The sequence below is a fragment of the Heterobasidion irregulare genome, assembly GCF_000320585.1.
Source record: "Heterobasidion irregulare TC 32-1 unplaced genomic scaffold scaffold_10, whole genome shotgun sequence".
NCBI lineage: Eukaryota > Fungi > Basidiomycota > Agaricomycetes > Russulales > Bondarzewiaceae > Heterobasidion > Heterobasidion irregulare.
The window spans coordinates 1,566,443-1,592,472 of NW_009258206.1; the positions used below are offsets into that span (position 1 = coordinate 1,566,443).

The window sequence follows — 26,030 nt, forward strand, 5'->3', positions numbered from 1 at the left end:
AAGGCATACAAACGCTCTGCGCCTCATGCCTTCTCGCCGCTATTCTCGATCCTGACCTCTCCTCTTTTCTTCGCGCTAAGCTTCTGCGTGCGCAGCCGCTGGCTTTCTCCGATACCGAAACCATTCCGGAATACCATACGCACCTCCTCAAGACTGAGTCCTGCCGTTTCGGGGAAGCAGAACACAACGAAGATGAACCCGAGGAAACAAAGACCGGCATAGAACCCAAACGCGCCTGCAGGCGTGATTTTGTCCATGAGCGAGAGGTATGTGGCTCCGATGAGTAAGTTGGCAGCCCAATTAATCGTCGTGGCAAGTGACGATCCAATTCCACGGACTGAAATAAAACGATAAGGACGCGAGGAATCAAGGGACAGAGATAGCAGATGTACCTTCTAGTGAGAAGAATTCGCCCTGCTGCCAGGGAATATTTCCCAAACCCATCGCATAAAATGCAACATAGGTAATCATGGCGAACAGTACGACACCAGACCATGAGTGGTCGTATTTAGTCCCGTCGACGAGGATACCACCCGTCTTCTTGGTAAGATCTTCGCGAATCAACAGCGTCAGCTTCTCGAAGCGGGCAATGGAAGGTGAAGATCCCGAAGACCTGAGAAGGAAAGATCTACACGCACAATGGAAAGCGATGCTTGCGAGGGTCAGCCCGAACACCATGCCCGGCGCAGAGATCAGCATGATTCTTCGGCGGCCGATGATATCAATGTATTTCAGCGCAAACAGTGTGAAGATGAAGTTGGTCCCGGATACAATCAGGCCGACTGCCGTCGGTTGATCGAAGCCAATCTGCTTGAACAGAGTTGCGGAGTAATACATCAACGTGTTGAAGCCGGATAGCTGCTGGAACGCCTGCATGCCACATGCAATGACTGCCATGGTTCAATATAAATGCGTGAGATGAGAGGAATCTGCGGGACGCACTGAGGGCTCTCCGGTTGATAGGAACGAAAAAGATTGAATGGCATCGCTGTAGGAAGGTCGTCGAGCGAGTTATCTCGATGCTCTGCTTGACGGCGGCATTCAAGACTTTGGCCTGCCATCGGACGGATTGATCAAGTCGTTTCGCGTAAAACACATGCAACAGTGGTCTACCTTGAGATCAACCTGCTCCGGAGTGGCATAGGCGTAAATTTTACCCAAAATGACCCGTGCGGCATCAAGTTCGCCGCGTTGGAGCAAGATACGCGCTAGCAGGCGGCACAAGAGAACCAATCAGCACATCCGCGCAGAAAATAGATATCAGCTATCATGGAAGTCCTCTCACGTGATTCGGGAAGGAAAAACAAGAAGATGAACTGCAACGAGGCGGGGACAGTGCCCAGGCCAACCATCCACCGCCATCCACCGTTCATATTCTCGAACCCTGCGTCAATGCCATACGCAATGACCTGACCGAGGGTGATCGCAACGACGTTAATTACGACCATGCGGCCGCGCAGGCGAGTGGGGGATAGCTCTTGGATGTAGAGCGGCGCAATGCACGCGGCAATGCCGACGCCCCACCCGACCAGAAAACGCGTGCCAATCTGTAAGTAATCGTGCCATAAACCGTATAAGGGACGGTGACCATAACGCAGAGGATGCGTACCATTGCCCAGACTGTATGAGAGACGGCTTGACCTACGGCGCCACCGATGAAGAGAACATCTGCGATACCCATGACGGGCCGCCGTCCAATGACGTCCGAGAGCATTCCTGCCACGAGGCCTCCGAGCAACGCGCCGAGCGTTGTTGCCGAGGTAATTAATTCCTGGGATGAACGTCAGTAGTTGTAGTTATAGATTCCTGGCCACATGGGGAAGAGCTTCGAACCTTCTGCACAGAGGACAGTTCCTCGGGGCCTAGGTCAGATCCAATAGACACTAGTGCACCGGAAATAACACCGGTATCGTAGCCTGAAAATATATGAATGAGCGAAAACCTCAAAATGAAGACACAGAAACGCACCGAAAAGCAAGCCGGAGATGCTACTACAGAGCACGAGCATCCAGACAAACCAGGTCGTGCGCTCCTCACCCTCAGCTACTACGACGATGTCGGATATTTCGCCATTGTTGATGTTATTTACGATGTCATCCTCGATCCGCGCCACATCGTTCTCGTTTGAGAGACGGTCTGAGTCCACATCCGCCACAGCACGCTTTTCGTCGTAAGAGCTCATGATGCTTAGTCGTTCGAAGTCGTTCGTACGTGCTCGCGGTAACCAGTCAAACCAGCCCAACGAACAGGAATTGTCGTCGGAATGGTGAGTGCTAGCAGATAAGATGGTGAGGATGGTGAGAGGGGACAGAACGCCCCGGATATAAATATCATGGAGAAATGAGTGAATATGCTCACGAGGCCCGAGTCAGTTGAGCACAATGAAGGATCGAGAAACAAGATCCCTTTCTCTGGCCTCTGCAAGTGGCGGCGGCGAAGAAAACTCACGTCACAGACCGTAACGCTGGGCCGACATACCGCTTTTGGTCATCTAGGGTTCCTCGTCCCCCGCCTTGGCGCTCAGAACGGAATGCGGGACGGATTTTTGTGGGGTAGCAAACGCGACGAGAGACGAGGATTTGCAAGGATATCTTCACCTGATTCCATCATGTGTGCAGGTATATACGGCTTAGCTCGTACACACCGCTCGCAGCCAGCAACATCCACTCCGGATATCGGGACGAACCATGCATTCAGGTTAAGGTTCTAAACACCGTGCATGAACGCATGGGCTTAGATTAGTCTCCGTGGCTGACCTTACACAGAAGATAGTCGTTCTGTGTATAGGCTTAGATGGGCTTCCCAGAGGACACTGCCCCAAGTGTTGTATAGAGCTTTACGTTATGGCTGTGCATGGGTGCCTAGCGATTGAAGCTAAAGAACGAGCTAGAGAGAGTGAACACAACACTGATATTGGGATTGTGGCCCATAATAAACACACGTCGACCCGTTCCTGTGCAGCATGAAGCTGTTCACGCCAGGACTTCCCACAGGAAGAAAGGTTCACATCAGATGCATCACAGGAATATAAGAAGAAGAAGAAGAGTCCGCATGATAGACCAGCTGTTATGCTCATAGGAAGCTGCAGCGCAACATCATCCCTCTGTGAGAGCGAGTCGAGTCTCTCCCAGTGCTTGAGCCTCCTCATCTCGTTCCGACTCGCCGTACTTCTTCAGCTCCCCTTACACTCCCTTACCTCTTGATCATCATGAAGAACGGGAGAACAATCCTGCACATCCGATGAGGATGGCGTTTCTTGCAGATCCGACGACGGATTGCACAGCTTGGCCCTCGTTCTTCTGTATCTCTCACAGAGAATGATTCTTCAATCAATGTTCTTCGTGGTGGTGGCCGTGATCAGAGCGACTGCAGTTTGCGGTGGGAAAGACAAGGAGTCGAGCGGAGAACGAGCTGCGTTAGACAGTTCATCCTCCAGAGCTGTCCAAATGAGTCGCATATAACATAATTGCACGGGATGGAGGGCGCAGGAGCTACATAGTAGCTAGGGCACCCACTTGAAGCTGTGATGGTGTGTATTTAGCAGGTAGGGACAACTGTGCATTGCCCCCACATATGTGCTTCCATCGCGGGTTCGTCAGCCCAGGGGCGCATAGTATCGACAACGTTGCAGCGGAAGGCCAGCCTCGTGTCGCAAGCGTGTTGATTCGCCGATGATGAATGTGTTTTTGGGTTTGGGATGGTGGTTGGGTGAGCTCGACGTAAAGAGCCAGGCGCTGACGCCACTAGCCACGTGCGGTTCCAGTCCCCGGGCAGCGGAGGAAACAACTTCAAAACAGCTGTGAACTGTACACTCAGACTGCACCTCGCGCCTCTTCTCCTTTCATCTCTCCCTCTCTCCTCTGTTTTCTCAGGCAGCGCAAGAATGGCCTCATCTTCGAGTGCACCATATACCCCACCCAATCATCGCCCACCTGCATCCATCACTGAGCTCGCAGAGCGAGCTAAAGCTAGCGTGTGGGACCCTGACAAGCCGCTCAAGCATTGGCTGCGCACAGCTGAAGGAGCAAGGGCCGCTGGCAAGACTTACACAGAACGAGGAGACTTGGAGAATGCCTTTCTTGAACTAGCCAAAGCTGCGACAATCGTGCTAGAGAAGATGCCAACGCACAAAGACTACAAGGTCCTTCTGAGCTCGACACAGCGGCATAATATGGGCCAGGTGAGTGTGCGCTACGTTTCTTGTTGATCTCATGTGTGTTTCGTGTGCGTGTGTCCTCGTCTAGTGAACATCTGTGGTGGTTTCGTGATAGATACCTCTGGCAATGGCGCCCACAGATGTTTGACATACACCATCGCGATCTGTAGCGCTTTTGCTTGCCGTTACGTGGTGATGGAGTCGCAAATAATGAGGCCGCTTCCGCTGGAAATATTGCTCACACATGGGGGCGGTCTGCCTTTGATCACAGATCTCTATGTTGTTTGAATCGCCGGGCTCTGAACTACTGTGATCGTTGTCCAATCTTTCTTTATTGCTGTGCAGTCTTGAATGAAGCGTGGGCATCCCACGGCTATCGTGTGATTCTCTCGTGTTTTGGTTCATTCCCTCAGGATGCTCGATGATCTATCAAAGACAGCAGGCTGTTGCTGCAGGCACCCTAAACTGGCTTTCATTCACTGATCTCTATCTGCGACTCCAGAACCACTTCTTGCCAGCGTTCGCTCGGATGGTATAGATTGTCTTCGCACCCAGGACAATGTCGATTGCTTACCCCGAGCACCTCAGGTCTTCTATCTTCTTCCTTCCTCCATTTGGTGTCTGTACCAAGCAATCCGCTGATCACATCGCATTGTTCCATTATAGCATGGCCAGAAGATACTCGACGATCTCGCCAACATCAAGAAAGCGCTAATCGAGCAGTACGAGAATTGGACAGCGACTCACCCAGCGTCGTCTTCCTCAGCACAACCGTCACCGTACCACCCGACGACACCGGGCTCGTCGCTATCCGCAGGCATCACATCCCGAAACAGCTATGCAGACGCTTCGCCACGTTCGATTCTCACTGGGTCGTCATCAGCCTCTACACAATCGAGTGTTCGAAGTCGAGGCTCCACGGCGCCAACATCAGCACCCGGGCGTGGACCGAGAACCCCATCTCCATACCGTCAGGGCATGGAGGACGATGAAACTGCTAGGCGGGCCAGGGAGGATGCGATCAGGAGAGACTCGGAGCGAAGACGTGAAGAGAATCGCGCTCAGCCTGGGTCCGGACCGGCCTCGGCACCCCCGAGGAGGAATTATCAAGAGGATTGGGCACTCGCTGAAAAAATGCGAATAGATGCCGAGAGGGAGGAGGCAGAGCGGAAGAGGGAAGAGGAGGCGAGAAGAAGGATAGAGGACATGCGAATAACAACGGCGGAACAGAGAAGACAGGAGACAGAAGGCATTACGAGGCGCCAGCAGGAGTCGGAGGCTGCCGCACGTGCTGTAAGAGGCCAGGATCCCGCTATGCCGCAGCCTGCTATTGCGCTTGCTATGCCTGCTGCGGCGCGCGCGAGCTCGTCCGCAGCGACGTCACCTTTTCTTGCAGAAAGCGGTGAGCCAAGCAACGGGTTTTTGCAAATGCCACTCGAGAGTCCGACAAGGTGCGTCCTCGGCCCAGATGAAGGCTTGGTATTTACAATGAACGTTTTTGTCTCATGTAGGGGAGATCCAGCGCCGAGGCCTTCTCGAACGTACGTGCCTTCCTTTACATGCACAGGGCGTTAGGCATTCGTCAGCTGACGAGTACAAACACGCAGGCCCGTTTTGCCTCCGATGACTACCACCTCTCCTCCCCCGCGCGCAGGAATCCAATACCCTTCGCTCATGTCCCAACACCAGATGAAACAAGGATATACCCCTTCACTTGGATCGATGTTTCATCAACCTGCGATGCAGAACACTCAGCGGAGTTCGTCCGGCTTACTTCTATTTCCATCGGAGCCCTCTTCGTCTTCGGGATTATACTCCAACATACTTCCTAGACCATCCATGCCGACGCCCTCTCCTGGCTTGTCGTATGGAGAGCCATCCAACCCACAGAGCCATCGGCATGGTCCATCGTCGTCTGGCCGGCCCCCACCACTCCCGCCGAAAGAGCCATACGCACCAAGCCATTCCCACTCTTCCAGTCTTAACCCTCATCAACAGCGAAGCGAGTCATCTCGCATTCAACCGGGCACCGCCGACCCTGTTAATCGCGACTTGAAAGTGGTCAGTTTCCCGCGCGACTGTCTCAATCGCTTCCTGTCCATCGCAGCTATCAACACATCGAGGAACAGGGAAACATGTGGACTGCTGCTTGGAAAAGACAAGGGGAGTAGGTATCTGGTGACCACGTTGCTCATACCGAAGCAGCATTCGACGAGCGATACGTGCACAATGGACGAGGAGGAGCTCGTCATGCAGTTCACGGAGGAGCGGTCGCTGATCACTTTGGGCTGGGTAGGTGCCCTCTACGTCGGGATGTGCGCCTAACTGATCGTGTGTGATTCAGATTCACACGCATCCGACACAATCATGTTTGTCCTCATCGTTGGTCGTCTCCATTGGGAATGTGATAGCTGATGTACTCCATTCACTGTGCAGGTTTCATGTCCTCCGTCGATCTCCACACACATAGCGGTTTTCAGCGGATGCTGCCTGAATCGTTCGCAGTAGTCTGCGCGCCTAAGTCTACGCCAAAGTAGGCGCCCGTTGTAAACTTTATGTCTACTGTCAACTGAGCGATGAGTGCAGCTTTGGCATCTTCCGTTTGACGGACCCACCCGGTTTGCAGACAATTTTGGACTGCAAGGCGAAGGAGGCGTTTCACCCCCATCCGAGTTGTCCGATATACACTGTGAGCTTTCGCATCATCTCTATACCTTGACACTGATTTCGATCCTGCTCTTTTTTCCGCTGCTCGATAGGATGCGGATAAAGGACATGTGCAGATAAAGGATCTAGCATTGGAGATTGTCGATCTGCGATGATGATGGGGCTGTTTTCGGACCTTTCTTGTGTTCATCCTCGACCTTTTTTTATATACAAAGCTAGAGCTGCTGTGGATTATTGTGTACTCATACCTGGACACTGCTCGTAGTACAGCGTCCTATCGCATACTGCACAACGATAATAGATACAATCATCGATGTTTCGAATAACAGGGTGGATTGGGCTGGATTGAGTCAGCTGGACACGTGCCGTTTCGTTTTCAAAAATTCAGGCGGTCTCCGTCACGTCCTCACTGTTGAATTCCAAGCGCTATCTTTCCATTAATTCATGCTCTCAAAGCCTCGTGTATATAAGCCACCACTAGATAATCACAGTGGAGTCATACTGTGAGTCTCATTCTGAGCGGTGTACTCGAGCAAATGAGCTTACTCCATATATTATACAGTCTTGCCTGTACTTATATGGACTTGTGTGATGTACATGAGGACTCTGTATGGGGATCGCTTCACGATAACAAGAGATTCTGAGAGCGCAGGTTGGCAAGTCCCCGTGGAGCCGGACACAGAAACGGAAGAGGCTTGTCAACTTGAACTCGCGCAGTACTCATGACTCGTCGCGACGACAACTTCTCAAATTTCTGGTTTCAGCTGATCGTCTTTCTTATCTTTTGCTATGTTCTATACCCCTATTCAATGTCGACCATGTTCTCTAGACTCACATCTGCTGTCACCAGAGACGATCTCTGCACGACGAACCCATCCTAGGGGAGCCATATGGCTCTTACTCAGATGCTAGAACTCTTCGCTTGAGCTGGATTTATTCTCTATCGTACTGCAGAAAGCGCCTCATTGCTGTCCGAGTATTTTTCTCCACGGACTTCTGGCAGCATATCTAGCTCTTGATGTCTTCTTTGAATGACTCGCGGTGGCCCCCAGGACATGCACAAGTAGCTGTAACACATCCGTCGAAGGTAGTGGAGATTTAGCAGATCATATCGAGGAAGTAAGATGTGACATCATATCGTGGAATGATGTTGGGAATGTTGGGATGTTTTAGATCCTAGTTGGTGGTACTTCGATCTCTGTCGGTATGTCAGTTTCCAATGCTTGTAAGATGTTATATTTACAGCTTATCCTCAAGATCCGCCTATGTTTTTGCATTGCATTTGGTTCACAAGTGGTCGATTCAAGAAGGCTATCTCGCCAGTTTTGACGAACACGTTGTTTCCTCGTGGATGTCGTATCGGAAGTAGAAACGGAAGTTCCCAGATTTGCGTCATCACCTAGTTTTCTGATCAGTAATATACTTAAGGAGATCTAGGACACGACGGGTGCTCCTGTAAGAGAGCAGACACTCGCGATATGATCATGCAGTATTACTCTACTGATTCTCACAATCATTCAAGGACCAAGTCTCAGTGAGTGCCCTACACAATAAGCATGAGGTTGTTGCATGGCTTCCAGGCCTTCTGTTTCACCTATCTTTATCAACATCTCAGGGCGTCATGCTCAGTGTTGCCACACGGCCCGAGATCCCTCGCCGAAGCAGCGTGTCGCTCGCTGACCCAGAGGATACAAACCCCGGCAATTAAGCGCTCTTAACACTTTTCTCTTGATCTCATCCCATAGCCCGCCTCCCCGCGCCTTTCTCTACTCACCCTGCCATGATTCCTTCGATGCTCCCTCCATCGGTCATGTCCCCATCTTCGGTGGCATCCTCGATCACGATGGTGCCATCCCCTGCCCGACCCATATATGATGGTTTCCAGACACATCCCGGCGTCGATTTCGAGATCGAGCACGTTCCGATGTCGAGCCCCGCAAAGCCACCTAGGCCACTTATGCGAAGAGGGATGTCTGACTATTCGAATGAGAGTATGTTGCAGACGAGCGTCGCTAGGATCGTTGCCGCCAAAGCCCGCCCATTCTCCGTCTCTGGTCGTATACCAGTCGATCCTGCAAATCTAACGCTGTTTTTTCGTACAAAGGTGGATGCCGCTGCGGATCTTCATCTTACCAACGTTCATTGATCCTGATCGCTATCATTTCAGAGCGGAATTACCCACTCTCTCGATTTTCCAATTGACGTAGATTATGACACACCACCAGCCCTTGACGTTCTCATGGCTGCATGCCACCCGTATCAATCTCCTGAAGACGAGTATGCCGACAGCGAGTCTCTTTTCTACCCATCTAATCTCCCATTGACGACCTCTCTCGAAATCGCAAACCATCCTATTCTTGAGGCCCTCCGCAATACGCTATTTCCAAGTCTCCCAGGTGGGCATTACTTGACTGCGCTCCGCGACAAACTTGAGATCGTTGCCGCGGGGGCACAAATGCCCCCACAACCACAAGAGAATGATTCTCGTGTTGCTACTGTCACTGTTACTCTACCTGTCAGATTCCGCGGAGGCGCGCTCATTGTGCGCAGTTCGGATGGTGAAGAGGAACAATACACGGGTCGTGGGGGCAAGAGCGGACAGATGGAATGGGTTGGGTACTTGGCCGATTGCGATGTTCAAGTGGAACCGGTGCAGAAAGGGTGCAGGGTGTCGATATCATATGCCGTGCACTTGAAGACCTTCGGCCCTTCGGGCGTACAGCCCGACCCTCTCATTTCTCCGAGCGACTATTTTCTGGATCTACTGGCACCTGTTCTCAATATGTCTCGCGGGAGGATGATCGCATTCTATCTCAGCGGGGATTATCGTGTGAACCCTGCAGACGTACTCGCAGAGTCTCTCGTGCCGTATGTGAGTGACCATCACTGAGCCATTCACAGTCAATTTTTCGTTCATCACTGATATTGTGATACTACAGCTGAAGGGCGGAGACTCTATATTGTATCACGCTATCAAGCTCTATAAACTCTCTCCAGAACTCAGATGGACAGCCGGCGGGTATATTTGGCCTGTTGATCGAACCGTCGAATGTGGTCCCGAAGTCGAGGGAAGCCCGTACAGTGCGGGTCGCAGATCGCTCAACGGTAGTACCCGGCGCCAACCTGCTGTAAGAGGTGCGTTTAGCACATACGGCGAAGAGGCAGATGAAGAGGAGGAAGTCGAGAACTTGCGCAGCCGAGTGGAAGAGAGCGGCGCTATCCCTCTTTCGGAGGCGGACATCACTGTCTTGACAGACAAAACATCGATGCCGATATCAAAAGAGAGGGTACCTCTTGTGTCCGCTGGTGCGTTGGACAAGTTGATTGTAAACATCCTTTTGGTGGTGTATGTTCCGTAACATGGAAGGTAGGTTGGCATATGTTTTATTTCCAAATCTGGGTCTAGGTTGTATCTTACTGTACTTACGCGTGTAGTTGACTAGTTTGCTGACTGACCCGCTGTACTACTCGCTGTATCTCATACGTCGTCGCATATGCACACTGTTTCAAGTATTCCTCTAATATGCATCGTATCTATAGGCCAAGCATCCGAAGGCGAAAAAATTATATGTTGCTATTGCGTTTGGGACTGTTTGGGGCGACAAGGGGGTTAGGGCACGTTAGGCGCACGCTTAGCGTCACATTAAGTCCTTCAAATCACCCCGTTTTTATTTGAGCCGTCTGCGCCTCTTCAAATGGTCTAGATTTGGACACAAGAGCCAGGTCATCAACTGTTTCGATAGGCTTGCCGCAGCTGTAATTGCGATTTTATCGCAGGTAGATGATATTTCTCGAATACAAGATGGTATCAAGGGCTAAGGTCTCTGACATTTAGATGGCTGCCAAGCTAATAGCAGAGCTTTCAGCGATAGTCAACAGCAGTACCCTCGGATGCCATGTTTACCGCGTTCTGAGAAACGTTAGCCTCGTCAAAGACCATCATTGCGATTGCTGGTGCTGGACTATCTGCTGCATCCGGTGAGGGTTTATTTGCTAGGGCGTTGTATAATAGTCCATCGATGAACACGGATTCAGGCATACCAACATTCGGTGCGGGCGGAATGTGGCGCAAGCATGACGCCTTGATGCTCGCCACCCCCGCAGCGTTTCGTAGAAGTCCATCAAGAGTATGGCAGTTTTATCACTACCGGCGTGAAAAGTGAGCCTCCTCATTTTTTAATCTCTTCATTGACATCATACGTCAAAGAGCGCTCACAGCACAACCCAACGATGCCCACATCGCCCCTGCCAAATTCTCTCTCCCTGAGTACAGAGAGCAGATTGCGCCAGGTTCAACCTTTACCCTCATCACGCAGAACGTCGACGGGCTTAGCAGGCGAGCTCTGTATCATGTCCGCACTACTACCAGCCTCGAAAGCACTGAACATTCATCGACGACGATCGAGATGCATGGTCGCTTATTCGACGTCGTTTGCACTGCGTATAAGTGTGGTTACCGTGAAGAGATCCACGATTCGTCTATATGTCCAGCTCTTCGAGGCACTGAGTCCCTCCTAGAATGGAGCCAGAAATAGACGAAGCAGACCTGCCCCGCTGTCGCAAATGTGGAGCACTTACATGACCAGGAGTGGTTTGGTTTGGCGAGATCCCTCACCACATCGAGGATATCTTTGCGCTGGTTAAGAGAGCCGACTTAGCCCTCGTCATTGGGACATCTTCTACCGTGAGGTTTATCGTCAAGACTCGCAAAGGAGATATTGGCAACCCAGTTTGATCCTAGGTTAATCCCGCTGCCAAGTTAGCGAGCAAAATGAAGGGACGGGGAGGCAAAGTTGCTGTGTTCAATGCGGATCGAAGTAATGAAGATGAAGAAGCAGACTTCCTCTTTCTTGGCCCCTGCGAAACGATGTTACCAGACGCACTTGGATTCGAAAAAAATAGCTGATGCAGAAATTTGAACAATACCTGTATATTGCACCCAGTGCATCAACCTAAGTCATAGAGTCATAGTAGCCTTGACCGAGTGAGCATGTTACACCACTAATAATTATAAATGCGACTAGCTATAAACCCAAAGCATCCCACCTAGATAGCAACCTATACGACGGTCCGCCTTTACAGCTAAAGAGTGACTAAGTAGTGAAGTTCATCGAGTCACGAACATCAGCCGAGAGTCTGGCATACTCTAGGCACAGCCTATAGACATAGGCTATATCATTCAGCAGGAGAAAGCTAGTTAACGAATATCTCAGTGCAACAATGATGATGAACTTACCCTCCATATCCGCTTGTCGGCCGAAGGTTTTCATCCATTGTTTGCCAGCTCGAGCGATGCGGCGTAATCGTCGATCACCGTCTATAGGCCGTCGGCGGATAGCGGGCAAATTCAGGGATGTAGAGTTGGCTGCTGCCAGCACGGAGTCGGTTGCCCCGGAGAAGAAAGAGTGAATATTGTGAATCTCTTTATAAGATGTTGATAGTGGGATATAGTGTAGCCTGTTACGCGCCAGCAGAATTGTTAACCCAGCCGAGAAGAAAAACCAGTCGAAACGCACCAAGGTTGGATCCAATCAGAAAAGAACTCGCGATAGACAGTCGACTTGATCACCGCGCTATCTGAGGATAAATAGGCGAAGAATTTGCCGGAGTAGCTCATGCCATCGAGATCAAGTATGTATTTGTGGGCCCAGTGTTCGCGAAGCTCGACAGCATCGTCAAAACGATGATCAGACATCTGCTGCTGAAGGCCACCCGGATATGTGGAATGATCAACTGAGCTAACGAAGGCGACGTCCATAACCTCCTCGTTCAGCGCACTCATCGGAACCTTGGCGTAGACATAGTTCGAAGAACTAGGTGGGTCGGCGAATACGATGGTTTGGTTTTTCGAGGAGCTGTCACTAGTAAGCCGTACCAATCTGTATGGCCTTGATCATTAAGGCTACACTCTTTGAGATCTAACTGAGATCTTGCCTATGGCGTTGATATTGCGGAGAAAATCCAGGTGGTGAACTACCACCCCCTGTCGTCGCGCCTCTCCAGAATATCTTCTCAGATTTCTTTTCCCATGGCGTTTCCATGCTATCCACTTCCTTGAGATAGTGGTTCACGTCGTCATACCCATACGAGTACCGCCGTGTCGTCCCGTAATAATAATGGCTTGGGATTTTGATGTCACCGTAGCCTGAGCTCTTGGCGGGCGAGAGGATGGGAAGAGGGACAGGCACTGTACGCCAATCGGAGAAAAAGTGGCCTTGGTAGTAGTGCGCCCAGGGGTTGTTACAGAAAGAATAGTTCCTATCAACGTCATGGACGAATTTGAACTCGTTGCCTAGAGCAGCGTTCCCAAGCTCGAAATAAGCAGTGGAGTCGTTGGCGGTTATACGTTTTGAGCTGATAAGGCGACGTGCAAGAGAGTTTGGGGGGCAAACGCGTCGATAAGCTTCCCATACATTGCCTGATCCCTGCCAGTCCGCAATGTGAAGCCCACCTCCTATCGTGTTGAAAGTTCCTTTGCGAGGATGAGATTGACAGTAAAGTACAAGTCGAAGATGACAAACCTGGAGTATCCTGAGTGATGTTGGGATATTTATGGTGTTCCCAAGGAACAAGTATGCGACCTTCGGATCGGGCATTGATGGCAAAGTCCATGTCTGGGAGCTGGAGAGGACAGGTTCATGCTTCAATCGTGATAGGAGAGCGCGCAGAGTAACATACCGAGTGCTGGAATTTTTGTATCATGAGAAGAAAGCTCCGTGCGCGCATGCCGATATCGTCGTCATCATAAGCAGGCTTGATGTTGACCGCCTCAGCTTCGCCAGCCCGGATTCTCACCAAGTCTACAGAGGGAAGCTGGCCAGCCTAATATCCGAGCAACATATCAGTAACGATGAATGTGGTACAACCTCCAGCTAAGCAAACGAGCTGCCATTTGTTCTGGGCTGCAGCCTCAATCATGAATTCGCGCAATATGGACAGCCTCCAGCTCTAACATGCAACTCCGCGGAAATAACGCACCTGTACGGCTCTCCGTTTAAATTCTGCTCCTGTCATCTGCCAGAATGGCTCCAAATCCTCCATTAGCCCATCATATTCGTCCACCATCCGCACGTTGTTTTCCTGTGCAAATTTCCACCATGCATCAAATCCCTTTGGCGGGTCCCGGCGATACCTCTTCTTGTATTCGACTACGGCCGCCTCGAGAGTCTGGCTCTGCTTCGATAGCAGCTTACGAAACTTGGCCTCTGCTTCGTTCATTAGTTTGGCAATAGGGTGCTGGCCCAAGATTCTATGGGGTGTAGAAGCCGATCCGGATGTAGCAGACAGAGCATTCCCAGGGAAATTGCTCTCCCCCGAGCGGTGGCCAGCGTACAAGCCAGCTTGCGCGAAGGCGAACATGAGTATCCCAAGGAGCATGTAGAGCCTGTATCGAGTCCATGGCCCTTCAGAGGGCTCAAGCGAAGACATGAGTCGTCGTTGAGCTGGCCAAGATAAAAGAGGGAGGCAATGAGGAAATAGTAGCTGGCAACTTGAAACCACGAGCGCCACTGAATTACTTATTATGGTAATCCCACTCTGGTCCAAATTTTTAAGGGATGTTTTTGGAGCAAATTCTCAATGAAGGCGTCATTTGCTCTAGAACTATCCTTCACTCGTGAACCGACTGCAGCAGCCTGAAGATAGTCAGGCTCTGGTTGATCATTAGACAGTATTCTTTACAACAAGGGAGGCGCATAGTGAACACATGTAACAGATTCAGGAATTTTCATAGTGCCAGCGATGGCGCTCTCTAGATGGGCCGTCTCCAGACGAAACTCTGATCACAAATCGCACGCAAACGAAAGGCATAAAAAGAATCAGAAAGGCAGCTTGACGGGAAGCTGGTCGATTTTGACAAGATAATCAACCATCATACCCGCCCAGGTGATCCATCCCAAGTGGCCATTGCGGATGAAGTTAACTGCATACATAGTCAATAACGATCACTAGGAACGGGTCTAAAGGATCGAATACTCACGACCACAGCTGTCTGGCGAATCGAGGTCCACAGTGGCGTATTGATAAAGGATGTGAAGTGCGGTGCCACCAACGGAAATCCAGAAGTAATAAGGAGTCTGGTGATTGAGGATGCCAGCGTAGTACAGGGTGCCGATGAACATCATAGAGAGGACGAAGCAGAAGGGGCGGACGTAGTCGCCGAGCATAACTGCAGTCGACTTGACACCGACCTTGATGTCATCACGACGGTCCTGGCATGCATAGATGGTATCTGATGGATATCGTTCTCATGGGCTCCTGTATTCGCATACGGAAAGGTGAGGAAATGGGCTAACCGTAGTGCATGGTCCATCCCCAAGTCCCCGCCATCAACACAGCGAGCAGCTGGGTGTCAAGGCCACCAGTAACTGCCGCCCAAGCAACGACAAGACCGAAGTTCATGCAAATGCCCAGCCATGCCTGCGGCCAATATGTGATTCGCTTCATGAGAGGATATATGAGGAATCTATTGAACGTTAATAGGTCTTTCGCTGATGACACCCGATACGATGCTTACAGAGGAAGGAGCTGGAGGATGGCGGCGTATAGAGCGATGTCATTGTAGGAGACGTAAACCATGATCCCGATTATGTATTGAATGATGAGGTATACGACTGCAGCAAAAACAGAAACACGACCGCTAGCTAAGGGGCGACCCTTTGTTCTTTCTGTCATCATGACGTTAGCGTCAGCGAGACGTGCTCATAAGGAGATGTACTGACCGACCCCTGCGTCGAATTCTCGGTCGAAAATGTCATTGATCGTACATGCCGACCCACGAACAATGAAAGCAGCAAAAAGAGACTTCGCGAGTTCAACCCAATAACGATTGAGAGGAAGTTCAGTGCGATACGCCGCCAAAGTCAAGCCCCATGCTGTAAGGCCAGCGAATCAACAGATGTAGCAAGACATGGAAGCATGATAACACACCGAAAGGCCAGAACATCAAGATTGTTCCTGTAGGCTAGCAGCACGGAAGTCGCATGTAATCAGAATTGAAAAAAATGTGAGGATGGCATATAGACGCACTTTGTGGAAGCGAATGAGCTCCAGGTAAGGTCGGACACCTGGGGAGACGAGGCCGAGAGGGAAAGGCAGCTTCTCAGCATTTTTCTTGACGAGTGGGGTCGCATCAGTGGGGGCCATGATGGATGGTATCGACTTGTCGAAATGGGAGGTGGTAGCTTTGAGCAATGCAGGGGGGAGAGCTGCAGACTGTGGGTGATTGACATTTGTCTATCCCGTCTATAAGTACGTGAGCGGAGAGAGGATAACCACGGACCACTCTGGCCAATTCGAAAATTGCTAGATCTTCCGAAGCGCCATCTACGTGATCGTGACGAAGTATCGCCCTGTATCGCCCCGATCCAAATCAATTGTCCATGTCTGCACCTGTCTGCATCACTTCTGCGCCTGGCTGCACATTTTGCAATGTGTTGACGTTAGGCACCAAATAAGGAGCCTGAGTTTCTGATGCAGCCCAATGAATACTCAGGTATCAGAACACACGCTGACAATCAGCCGTCCATCACGGTAGGGCTCTATTACTGCTATATTATCCTGCACCTGGCAAGTAGATTTTCGATCGATCGAAAGACGTAAATAAGCACGGGTCCGAAAACAGGAAATATGGATTTACTGATTCTGATCCTTCTGCTCGGGTACGCGGAGGCGTGCGGTCGGCCATCTTCTGTGTAAGGCCAGCCACGGAGACTAGATCCCCTTCGGAAAGGTAACAATCCTCCACCGACAAGACGAATTCAGCAGCTGATTTGCTACTGATTTGTTCTACCACCTGCTGGAAGAGTGCGCATGCTACATAACTGACAATCGCCAGGGCAGAGACTTGTGTACACGTATCAATCGCTAGCTCGTTACGATAGGTTACGATAGTGTTACGATCCGTATGGTACGCTATGATACGAACAAAACCTGATGGGAGATTAGTAATCTGATCGTCCTCATCCTCCGGGTTTCCTCCACCACTCCGCCTGACAACCGACCGACCGGCACATATTCCCAAGGTGGATCTATAGGACCAACTCGAGGTTTTGAGGACGTGAATGGGGTTCCTGATAAATCGACTCCTTACCACAGGAAGTTGCAACGCTGGTTGGCGATACTTGTTCTCTATCAATAGTACCCAGCACTCAGCACTCAAGGCCTGTTATTCACGGTATGTACATAAGGGATATCAATTCCAGTTTGGAGATAATTTTGAATTACTGATCATGCACAGGTAGCGGTCATACATTTGCTTTGCAATCAATCTCCGGTCAGCAAGCTGTATGACTATAACATCGCTGCATCGTGCTCGGCGCTCCTCAGTTACCTTGCAAAGCGAACGCGACGCGTCACGTCACATGAGTCGTCAGCCAGATCACATCGTGCAGCTGATTTGTTGCCGTTCTTTTGCTCGACGTTTCGTTTGCACCGTTGTTCAAGACGAAAGCCGCTCGGTTCTCTTTTTTTCAGTTTTTAACTGTCTCGCGACTTCACGAATGAAAACTGTCATTCTCCAGCATCGCAGGATATGAACGACTGTTATGACCCAATCCCCGACTGTTATGCTTATAGCGTAATGATGCCGGTTTGACGATTGGACGCGCATCCGATATAAGAGATCGCAGCAGCTAGATATGTCCTGTTCTTCTCCCCCAGCTCACACGGTGCATCCGACATTCTCATCCACCCGACAATGATCGTCCTGCCGAAGACCCAAGCGCTAAATAGTACCACCTTCCACGCCCCTCCTCTCCATGACGAGTCGTTAACACTTACCCACCTCTATGACTGGCAACATGAACACAGCCCAGATCATCCGTTATTTTTGTACGAAGACCAGCCAGGGGAGATGAAGACGATACATTGGGGGCCCGCTGTACGTGCTATGCATCAAGCTGCTCGTATAATCGCATCCAAAGTTCCACTGGAAGTGGTATCGGCTGCTATAGACGGACGACCCATTGTTGTTGGTACACTGGCTACTACAGGTAAGTCTTTTTAAATGACGATACTTGAAAGTGGATACCAAGGTCTCTACAGATACGATAACCTATGTCACGACCGAAATTGGTATCATTCGCGCTGGCTTCACTGTCTTCCCGATCTCCCCCCGCAATTCACCGGAAGCCATCGCCCACCTGCTAAAGAAAACAGGAGCGAGAATAGTGCTCGTTAGTGGGGAGCCTGTGCTCCAGAAGCTTGCGGCTGCAACGTTGGAAATTCTGAACAAGGATGAGGACAAGCTGGATCTTGTCATATCCACTATGCCCCAATTTGAAGACCTCTACACTGACAAGGTCTTCAACGGCGACTTTGAACCATACCCGTCTGTGAATTACAATCTCGATGCGCCTGCAATCATAATGCATTCTTCTGGTTGGTCAATCTGAATGCACCACTCATCGTTAAATAACGAGCGATTCTTCTCCTAGGGTCAACTGCTTATCCCAAACCAATAACTTGGCTCCACAAGCATCTCGTGTCGCTCTGCTACATCCCATGTACGTACATCCCATGCTACTCCAACAGTCACGGAACATCAATATGATCAAACAGGGTACGGAGAGATGGACCTGTGCGGCCAAGTCATGTCGTGCCACGCTATGCCTGTCTTCCACGGCATGGGTATACTACAGATTGGGCTTGTGGTATGGTATCTCGACATTCTTCCATTTTATGTCGAGTCATCGGTGTTACAGGTATCCTCTGGTGTTTCAATGTCAGTTTTCAAACCGACATTCCCGGCGGTCATGCCAAATCCCCAGAACGTTTTGGAAGGTATGATCGTATCAAAGTCTACGATTGGAGCGGCGGCCCCTACATTTTTGGAAGTAAGGGAATCCGGGATTGTTCAAAATTTGTTGTGTCTTATTGGCTCCTTTCCGGAAATTATAATTATCTTAGGTATGGTCAAGAATTCCAGATGCTGTAAAGTATATGAAAACCATGAAAGCCGTGGTGTGTGCTCTCGTCATTTGAGCCCATGTGTTCGAACTTCATTGATGAGGGAACTCTCGTTCAGATGTGGGGAGGTGGTCCACTTCCAAAAGCTGTAGGAGATCATCTTACAGCTGAAGGCGTGGTCATTCACAGTCAGTACGGGTGGTCAGTGCCGTTTCATTGCTCTGCAGTTTCCTGTCATTGATGCGATCCTTAGTACCGAATGTGGTGTAATGAACACTGTTTTACCTGGTGAGCAGACCATCGTGTGTGTATCACTTAGCGTTTGCTGAATTTCCTTCGAAAAAGCACATGGCCGCGGCGAAGATTGGGAATATCTCACCTTGTCAGCACACACTCGTCCCATTTTCCTGCCTCAGAATGATGGCACTTTTGAATTGGTTCTGACAGTAGGCGTTTCCTTGTGATCGAGGTTCGGATTGCGCTCAGCTCATTCGCATGGATAGGATCATGAGTCGCATCATCCTATCGTATTCAATTCGAAAATAGATGGGTATGACGCGTATGCTACGTCCGATCTATTGACACCTCACCCTACAAAGCCTGGGTTATGGAAAATCTTCGGCCGGTCAGACGATCAAATCATGCTGTCGACTGGTGAGAAGGTAAGCAAATAGATATCATAGCATGCGAATCTGTCTATGACCATTTGTATGGGATCAGACCAATCCTGGTCCCTTAGGTGAGAAAGCTTCGCAGAGTATTTTCCTCTCTCGGAGCTCAGATATCTCAATCTTGTAGAGGGAATATTGAACCAGGATCCACACGTCTTGGGGAGCGTCATGTTTGGCAGAGGCAAATTCCAGAACGGTGTGTTGATCGACCCAAAGCCTCAATTTGCGTTTGATCCTTCGGACGAGCGGAAACTGGAGGAATTCCGGAATGCAATTTGGTAATTTGAACAACTCGAACCATGCTTTAACTGATGGCTGACACAACTGTATCTTTAGGTCCACCGTCGAGAGAATGAACGAATATGCGCCGAAGCATTCCCGCTTGTTCAAAGAGGTCTTACTCTCAATTCTTTGCAACATGCGTTCATCGTCTAATCCTGGCTTTTATTTTCAAGATGATCATTGTCGCATCGCCATCCAAACCGTTCGTGTATACGGCCAAGATGACACCCAGACGTCAAGCTATCTTGAAGGAGTACGAGGCCGAAATCGACTCACTGTACGACACCATCGACGAGAGTTCTCAAGCGGACATAGCTGGTCCAGCCGAGTGGTCGCCTACAGAGACTTTGAATTTTGTCCAACAGGTCGTCGCGAAGGTCACGAAGCTGTCCGCGCCGGACGATGCAGACTTATTTCAAAACGGCTGTGACAGTCTTCAGGCGACGTGGATCCGCAATTCTGTTCTCCGCGCCCTGCGCGATACTGCACCGGAAGTGGCGAAGCGACTGCCAACAACCTTCGTTTACGACTACCCTACTGTCAATCAGATAGTCGGCTACTTGTGTCGAGCGGTGCTTAACCCCCACATGAATCAGAAGGTCGATTTGGCCACGCGTGGTATCGAACTTCAGGCGGTGGTGGACCATTACACAAACGATTTTCCCTCGCGTCCTGTTGCGGACGGCTCCTCTTCATCTCATTTGACTGGCGAAGTCTATTTCTTGACCGGCAGCACTGGCGGTTTAGGTTCGAATGTGCTCTCTCAACTGCTCACAGCTAGGACAGTGTTGAAGGTGTACTCTTTCAATCGGCCATCCTCGTCGGCCAGTTCGCTTCAAAGACAGCAGGAGGCTTTCAGAAAGCGAGGACTAGACGAGGCATTGCTGAATTCGCCCAAACTCACCTTTGTGGAAGGCGAACTCAGTGAACCAAACTTCGGCACGAGCCCTGCGTTGTACGATGAGGTGAGAGTATAATTTGGAACAGCGTTTCGGTAATATTGAATGTGATTCACAGATACGTAACTCCGTGACGCACATTGTTCATAGCGGTGCGTCAGTCTCATAGGTCTTTCATGTTGCTCTGAGCTGACCCTTGTGCAGCATGGAGAATCAACTTGAATCTTTCTCTGCTATCATTTGAAAGCAATGTCGCTGGCGTTCGCAAACTCATCGATCTCGCGTTGACATCGCCTCGTGCCGAACCTCCTCGTCTGCTCTTCGTTTCATCCATAGCTGTCTTCATCAGTAGGCAAGATCCCCTAAATTCACAAGCATCCCCTCACCACATGCTTTTGAACTTCCGCAGATTTCGAAAACAGAGGTTATGTCAAGGAAGAGCGCCTGGACGATCCGCAAATTGCCGTTGGCACTGGCTACTCAGAGTCCAAGTGGATCGCCGAACGCATCCTAGACGCTGCAGCCGAAAAGACGAATCTTCGCCCGGTGATTGTGCGTCTTGGACAGGTCAGCGGAGACATGAACGGCACTTGGAATGAATCTGAGTGGTTCCCGTCGATCGTCAAGTCAGCTTTCGCTGTGAAATGTCTACCCAACTTGGATGGAGTGAGTTTTACCTGTCCGGAATCCTCTCTGGGGAAGGTTGTCGTGCTGATCCTGCATCCTCCAGCTTGTCTCGTGGATCACTTCCCCCCACGCAGCTGCGGCCATCATTGATATGACCGAATCGCCATATCAAACGCTCCACCTCGCCCATCCGCGGGCAGTCACGTTCACATCCCTCATCGAACCTATCGCATCGGAATTGGGCGTCCCGCTTGTGCCGTACACCCAGTGGCTAGACGCACTTGAGAAAGATTTCAGCGATACTTCAGTGTCGGAAGTGGAGCACCTCCAGCAGAACCCTGCATTGCGTCTACTCGATTTCTTCCGCCTTGCTCGAATAGGGCCGGAATGGGAACCGGTCGCCGTTGCAAGGCTTGGAACGGACAAAGCTATCAAGGTGTCGAAGACTTTGAGGGAAGATGCGCCGCAGCTGGGAACGGAGAATGCAAAGAGATGGTTAGCTAGCTGGAGGAGCGGCGGCTTCTTGCCCTAGGACAGCGTTTCATATTTTTTTGCTGGTAGATGTGCTCCCATAACGGTTCTGAAACGTATTATATCATTGTTGTACCAAGATAGATCATTACCGTCAATACATTCACACACCATAAGCCAAAATGCTTGTTCCAAATTTCCCTGATCACAAAATCATCAGACGCTGGAGTCGTGGAGCAAAAAAATCAAGTACGAATAAGATGTCAGATCGTCAGAACCATATGGATACATCGTCTATATTTTAGGCCAGTTTAGTGCCGTTGCTCTGATCTTCGTAGGTAGTGTATACACCAACTTAGGAAGTGTGAGCCGGTATGTTCTCAGCGCTCAGCGCTCAGGGTGAGACTTGGGCATGACAAATCAGTGTCAGGATCCGCACAAACGAATTTAGAAATCGGAGGGCGAGACAAGCTACGTGTATATGATTCAACTGGCTCACTTTCAATGAGACTTGAATATGTCATGGTGTCGTGAATACGTGATCAAGGATAAAACAGGCGATGAAGTACACATCTGTGTGCACAATACAATGATGAGATTGTCTGGGCCAATACGCTGATCATAAGTAGGAACGGGGTTCTAATATACAGGCGCGCTCTGATCCAATGTGATACCTCACCCCCAGTGAGAACCGCGGCTAGTCAGATCTAGTCAGAGCTAGCATGCTCACAGTGAGGCATCGGAGATAGATCCTGCTATCCAATGATAGCAAAATGGCTCTTTACTAGATACATATTCTATTGTGTTATATTGCTATGTATTGCAGTCTGATACCATTGCAACATGTACTGTCTCGATGGTGGTGCTATATGTTGCTATATCACCGGATCACCAATGGTATTGTCGACGATCTTTCCTATCACTATATAGCAGGACGAATGAATATTATTGGCCGCCCTATTGTCTCCTAGCACACGACACATCGGGTATAGCAATGTCTACATAATCTTGCTTGTAATGTATATTACCACCTAGCCCAGCCATTTAGAATACCCGATTAGAACTGATTGTGACTACACCACGGTAAATACAGGACCACTTGAAAAGCTTGAAAATAGATCAATGGACCGCTGCCTACGCGATTCGCGTGGCTTTCTGTCAACAAGACATATAAATGAAGAAGTTCATATGTGTAACGTCGAGCGCACATACCAGTCCTTTTGCTTCATCGTTATACACCTATTTGATAAGGAAAAGATGTTAATACACAACAGTGGTTCCCATATGTCCTACTGTGCGCACCTTCTTTTCCGGCTTGGGTAACATCTTCCAATACAAGTCAAACTCTTGCTTGCTCGCGTTGGGCGTCTTCTCCTTCCATCGAAACCCACAGATGTTTCTATGTGACTAGAAGTCAGGATCAAGTCGCACTCGCACAAGGACATATAAACTCGTAGGAATATACCTTCCAGTGACCGTTCGTAGTGGCCACAAGCGATCGCTTGTAGCCGGTGTTCCCGCAGGAGGAGTAGTGGGTGGAGCTGGCCCTGTTGTACCCGATTCCTCTCCCGGTTGCAGAATTGCAGTTGCAGGACCAGGGATCATGGTGGCTGGCAATGGGCAGGCTGTTAGATTAAGTGATGTGTCAGTCGTAGGAGCGGTGGTGTGTGCACGAGCGATGGCGCTCATCTCCGTGTGCGTGCTGCGTGCCGCAATGATATTGGTGCTGAGTCCATCTGATGCGGCGTTGTGTGTGTTGTTGGGAACCCCTGCATGATCGAGGGCGACAGTGCGCTCGGTGATTTCCTAAAGGAATGTCAGTGCATTTTCTCAATGACTCAATGGGTTATAAATCCGACCTGCTCGTTAGTGGTAGGAGCCATGGCGTGCCGGGGTAATGATTCTGCTGGTACGCTCTTGCGAGTGCTCTGGTTGACGGCAGGCTCCAAAATCTGCGTCAGCGGTATTCCCATAAGGTGCTCGTTGTGTGGCAATGGATTTGCTGGTACTGGAATGTTCTCGTGTGACAAAACTGGAGTGCCCATATTGCTGCCTGCTGCAACGTCTGTGTGAGGGGTCACGAGAGTCTGAGAAGGTGACGTTGGCAGAAATAGGTTGGCCCTAATAGAGAAAAATGTCAAACAAGGATTGGCGAGGGAGAGAGCACGCACAACGGATCTTGTATAATTGTGGTTATTGTGGGGGCCGTCGTGGTGTCAGGTGCAGGCAGGCGTCTTTGTCGTTTGGCCGCATTTGGTGTTGTTGTAGATGACACAGCGTTCTTTGGTGGATAGCGCTTCCCGTGCAATGGTGTCGGGAGGTCTGATATCAACACCATCTCCGCCTCGCTTTCCTGCTCTTGTGATGGATCTCCTTCGGCGGTAATCGATGGTCCAATGGCACCATATGGTAGAGGCCGCAGCAGGTGCGTCATATTCTTTCTTGAGAGACCCTGCACGAAAGCGGGAAAGTTGTCCCTGGCGATATGGCGTGACTTCCAGTGTGCCGGTGGTCCACCGCAGAAACGCAGCTCGGGGAATCTATACTCCATTTCCTGGTAGTAAAAGTCGGAGGCGCCAAGAGACACTTGCGACCACTTGGGAGGGGCTATGCCCCGGAGCAAGAGCTCGTACCAGATTTGGTAGGCAGCGTCACGAATTGCGGAGGCATAATAGCCATCGATAACCTTACCTTGCTGATCCTGGACGTACTTCATTGTCATGTTGTGACCGAGGTAAGCATTCGTCTTGCCCTTCTTCTTCTTGACCTGATTGGGATCGGTCGCGTCATCGTCCTTTGGCGTGTCGGCCCAGTCTTGTGTGGTCCATATAGTAACTAAAGGGACGTCCGTGCGGTGGATAGCAGGCAATGGATCACGCACACGCAGGGGTCCGTTCGCAACAGTGTTGCTGCTCGGGTAAAGTCGTTTCGCATTGGGGGCCGGATCGGGCACTGTGAAGTTGTCGGGCAACTGAGCATTGCTCATTGCAAGCACATCCGGGATAGCGGAGAGAATTCCCTTCAGCGCTACACTGTGAGAGAGAAATTAACATCGTTCATGTAGTGCTTGGAGAATTGGAAAACTCACTGCAGGACTTTAATTTCTGTTTGAAGTGCAAGCAACTCTGTGCCAGATGATCCTGTGGGGATCTGGGAAGACTCGGGGGTGTTTGTCATGCGAGGGGTCGGCATATTTGGTAGGAAGCGTTGAAGCGGTCCAGATCTACCGAACGAGGTTGTCGACGCATATCCGCTTGGAGGGCCCGCGTAGCTGTACATAGAGGTGCTGTCCGCAGAGAGGTCGAAGGGTGTTCCTCCACGACTGGACTGAAAATCCTGAGCATAGTTGCCAGATGATCTAAAGGGCGAGCTTGTGCCATGGTCTTGGGGACCGTGGGAGGGCCCTACGGATCCGGATCGGCTGGGTGTTTGTCGAAATGAGTAGTCAGATGGCATCGAAGGGATCCCCAAAGCGGTTGGTATCGACATCCCTGTCAGATACACCATCTTGCCGTCAGAATGGCAGAGATGTGTGAGAGTGAGGGCAGCGTGCTCGAAAAAAATCAACTGCCTGATATGTAAAGTAGAATTTGATAAAGTCACGCACCCATTGGCAGCCGCTAGTACTGTCTAGCACTTTCACCACACATTCTCGTCCAACAGCACCCCCCCGTTCCTGCACGTCTTGTCTGGCCATGTTGTCCAGTGACTACGAACCTTCACAAGATCCAGAAGACTTACTGAGTCCACCCCGTACTCGTCCGCGGCCGACTGCGGAACAAGATTGTATCTCATTGTGTGTTCTCGACATAGCCTGTCGGGTTTTTGATAAGTTCACAGTGTACTGACTTACTTTGTAGTTTGCTTGGCCCTGGTGGGTATCTGGACACCCAAACCACGGACACACAGTACTTTGGTGCTTTGATGAGGGACGATCCTGGAAGTGGCGAGACAGCCGAAAGTAGCGGTGATGGAAGCAAATGGGGAGCGTACCATGCAGAAAGTGATGGCATGGAACTGCCCGAGAGTGGTTGTAAGTCTTCTCTAGCATCTGTTATCATCAAATGACCATTACCGGGAGATGTAGGGCACGACATTGACCACAAAAACTCAGCCTGTGAGGGTTGCATGGAACTGAGGACGATGCGCGCATACGTGTACAATTTGGAAAAGGAATACCACAACAGTACACGCGCGCTGATTAAACTCCAGCGGTGGATGGAAGACATACGAGACCAGTTGTGTCGACTCACCGCAACAGTTCCGGAGACGATTCTCACTTTCAACGACATCCGAGACCGGGCATTGGAAGTGCGCATGGCCGCAAACCATGATTCATATGGAGTGAAA

The 26,030-nt window shown here is 50.4% G+C and overlaps 8 protein-coding genes across 8 annotated transcripts; 4 read left to right on the plus strand and 4 right to left on the minus strand.

The window, feature by feature from the left end:
* Nucleotides 1-23: 23 nt before the first annotated feature.
* On the minus strand, nucleotides 24-2,182 carry HETIRDRAFT_65351 (MFS sugar transporter; the record flags this gene model as incomplete). The annotated part of the gene is made up of 9 exons (XM_009552217.1): nucleotides 24-337; nucleotides 393-551; nucleotides 639-890; nucleotides 943-1,054; nucleotides 1,114-1,208; nucleotides 1,286-1,547; nucleotides 1,610-1,771; nucleotides 1,834-1,916; nucleotides 1,969-2,182. 9 exons carry the CDS (start codon nucleotides 2,180-2,182, stop codon nucleotides 24-26), a joined length of 1,653 nt encoding a protein of 550 aa, XP_009550512.1.
* Nucleotides 2,183-3,883: 1,701 nt separating this feature from the next.
* On the plus strand, nucleotides 3,884-6,978 carry HETIRDRAFT_105355 (Metallo peptidase M67C; the record flags this gene model as incomplete). Its single annotated transcript, XM_009552727.1, has 8 exons — nucleotides 3,884-4,180; nucleotides 4,823-5,607; nucleotides 5,668-5,697; nucleotides 5,764-6,448; nucleotides 6,501-6,525; nucleotides 6,593-6,689; nucleotides 6,743-6,845; nucleotides 6,916-6,978. 8 exons carry the CDS (start codon nucleotides 3,884-3,886, stop codon nucleotides 6,976-6,978), a joined length of 2,085 nt encoding a protein of 694 aa, XP_009551022.1.
* Nucleotides 6,979-8,792: 1,814 nt separating this feature from the next.
* On the plus strand, nucleotides 8,793-10,182 carry HETIRDRAFT_327719 (uncharacterized protein; the record flags this gene model as incomplete). The annotated part of the gene is made up of 3 exons (XM_009552728.1): nucleotides 8,793-8,927; nucleotides 8,991-9,695; nucleotides 9,763-10,182. 3 exons carry the CDS (start codon nucleotides 8,793-8,795, stop codon nucleotides 10,180-10,182), a joined length of 1,260 nt encoding a protein of 419 aa, XP_009551023.1.
* A 476-nt stretch (nucleotides 10,183-10,658) lies between these two features.
* Nucleotides 10,659-11,729, plus strand: HETIRDRAFT_125388 (uncharacterized protein; the record flags this gene model as incomplete). The annotated part of the gene is made up of 6 exons (XM_009552729.1): nucleotides 10,659-10,704; nucleotides 10,739-10,801; nucleotides 10,859-10,980; nucleotides 11,029-11,281; nucleotides 11,410-11,507; nucleotides 11,565-11,729. The coding sequence occupies 6 exons, from the start codon at nucleotides 10,659-10,661 to the stop codon at nucleotides 11,727-11,729; spliced, it is 747 nt and encodes a 248-aa protein (XP_009551024.1).
* A 187-nt stretch (nucleotides 11,730-11,916) lies between these two features.
* On the minus strand, nucleotides 11,917-14,182 carry HETIRDRAFT_51948 (glycosyltransferase family 90 protein; the record flags this gene model as incomplete). The annotated part of the gene is made up of 8 exons (XM_009552186.1): nucleotides 11,917-11,993; nucleotides 12,060-12,280; nucleotides 12,340-12,678; nucleotides 12,699-12,711; nucleotides 12,747-13,274; nucleotides 13,327-13,444; nucleotides 13,502-13,645; nucleotides 13,802-14,182. 8 exons carry the CDS (start codon nucleotides 14,180-14,182, stop codon nucleotides 11,917-11,919), a joined length of 1,821 nt encoding a protein of 606 aa, XP_009550481.1.
* A 280-nt stretch (nucleotides 14,183-14,462) lies between these two features.
* ppt3 (prenyltransferase) lies at nucleotides 14,463-16,033 on the minus strand. The gene is made up of 7 exons (XM_009552166.1): nucleotides 15,851-16,033; nucleotides 15,752-15,785; nucleotides 15,544-15,696; nucleotides 15,339-15,489; nucleotides 15,118-15,287; nucleotides 14,802-15,053; nucleotides 14,463-14,744 (listed from the first exon to the last, which is right to left on the minus strand). Exons 1-7 carry the CDS (start codon nucleotides 15,965-15,967, stop codon nucleotides 14,641-14,643), a joined length of 981 nt encoding a protein of 326 aa, XP_009550461.1. The 5' UTR covers nucleotides 15,968-16,033; the 3' UTR covers nucleotides 14,463-14,640.
* Nucleotides 16,034-17,519: 1,486 nt separating this feature from the next.
* Nucleotides 17,520-21,741, plus strand: nps2 (tridomain enzyme adenylation-thiolation-dehydrogenase; the record flags this gene model as incomplete). The annotated part of the gene is made up of 18 exons (XM_009552730.1): nucleotides 17,520-17,814; nucleotides 17,867-18,202; nucleotides 18,259-18,327; nucleotides 18,383-18,474; nucleotides 18,526-18,657; nucleotides 18,731-18,784; nucleotides 18,849-18,931; nucleotides 18,984-19,018; nucleotides 19,076-19,176; nucleotides 19,234-19,392; nucleotides 19,451-19,469; nucleotides 19,529-19,679; nucleotides 19,738-19,795; nucleotides 19,857-20,648; nucleotides 20,701-20,734; nucleotides 20,787-20,930; nucleotides 20,992-21,248; nucleotides 21,313-21,741. 18 exons carry the CDS (start codon nucleotides 17,520-17,522, stop codon nucleotides 21,739-21,741), a joined length of 3,240 nt encoding a protein of 1,079 aa, XP_009551025.1.
* Nucleotides 21,742-22,814: 1,073 nt separating this feature from the next.
* Nucleotides 22,815-25,972, minus strand: HETIRDRAFT_429724 (uncharacterized protein; the record flags this gene model as incomplete). The annotated part of the gene is made up of 12 exons (XM_009552731.1): nucleotides 22,815-22,835; nucleotides 22,893-22,919; nucleotides 22,983-23,079; nucleotides 23,146-23,486; nucleotides 23,540-23,801; nucleotides 23,852-24,712; nucleotides 24,769-25,247; nucleotides 25,288-25,389; nucleotides 25,422-25,451; nucleotides 25,534-25,617; nucleotides 25,674-25,724; nucleotides 25,934-25,972. The coding sequence occupies 12 exons, from the start codon at nucleotides 25,970-25,972 to the stop codon at nucleotides 22,815-22,817; spliced, it is 2,394 nt and encodes a 797-aa protein (XP_009551026.1).
* Between the last annotated feature and the right edge of the window lie 58 nt (nucleotides 25,973-26,030).

Excerpts from the sequence above, each read along its gene's own strand:
- ppt3 (XM_009552166.1), bottom strand. The coding sequence starts at position 15,967 with ATGGCCCCCACTGATGCGACCCCACTCGTCAAGAAAAATGCTGAGAAG. Across the intron at positions 15,786-15,850 it reads AGCTCATTCGCTTCCACAAA|CCTACAGGAACAATCTTGAT; the intron begins GTGCGTCTATAT and ends CCGTGCTGCTAG. Across the intron at positions 15,054-15,117 it reads GGGATGGACCATGCACTACG|ATACCATCTATGCATGCCAG; the intron begins GTTAGCCCATTT and ends GATATCCATCAG.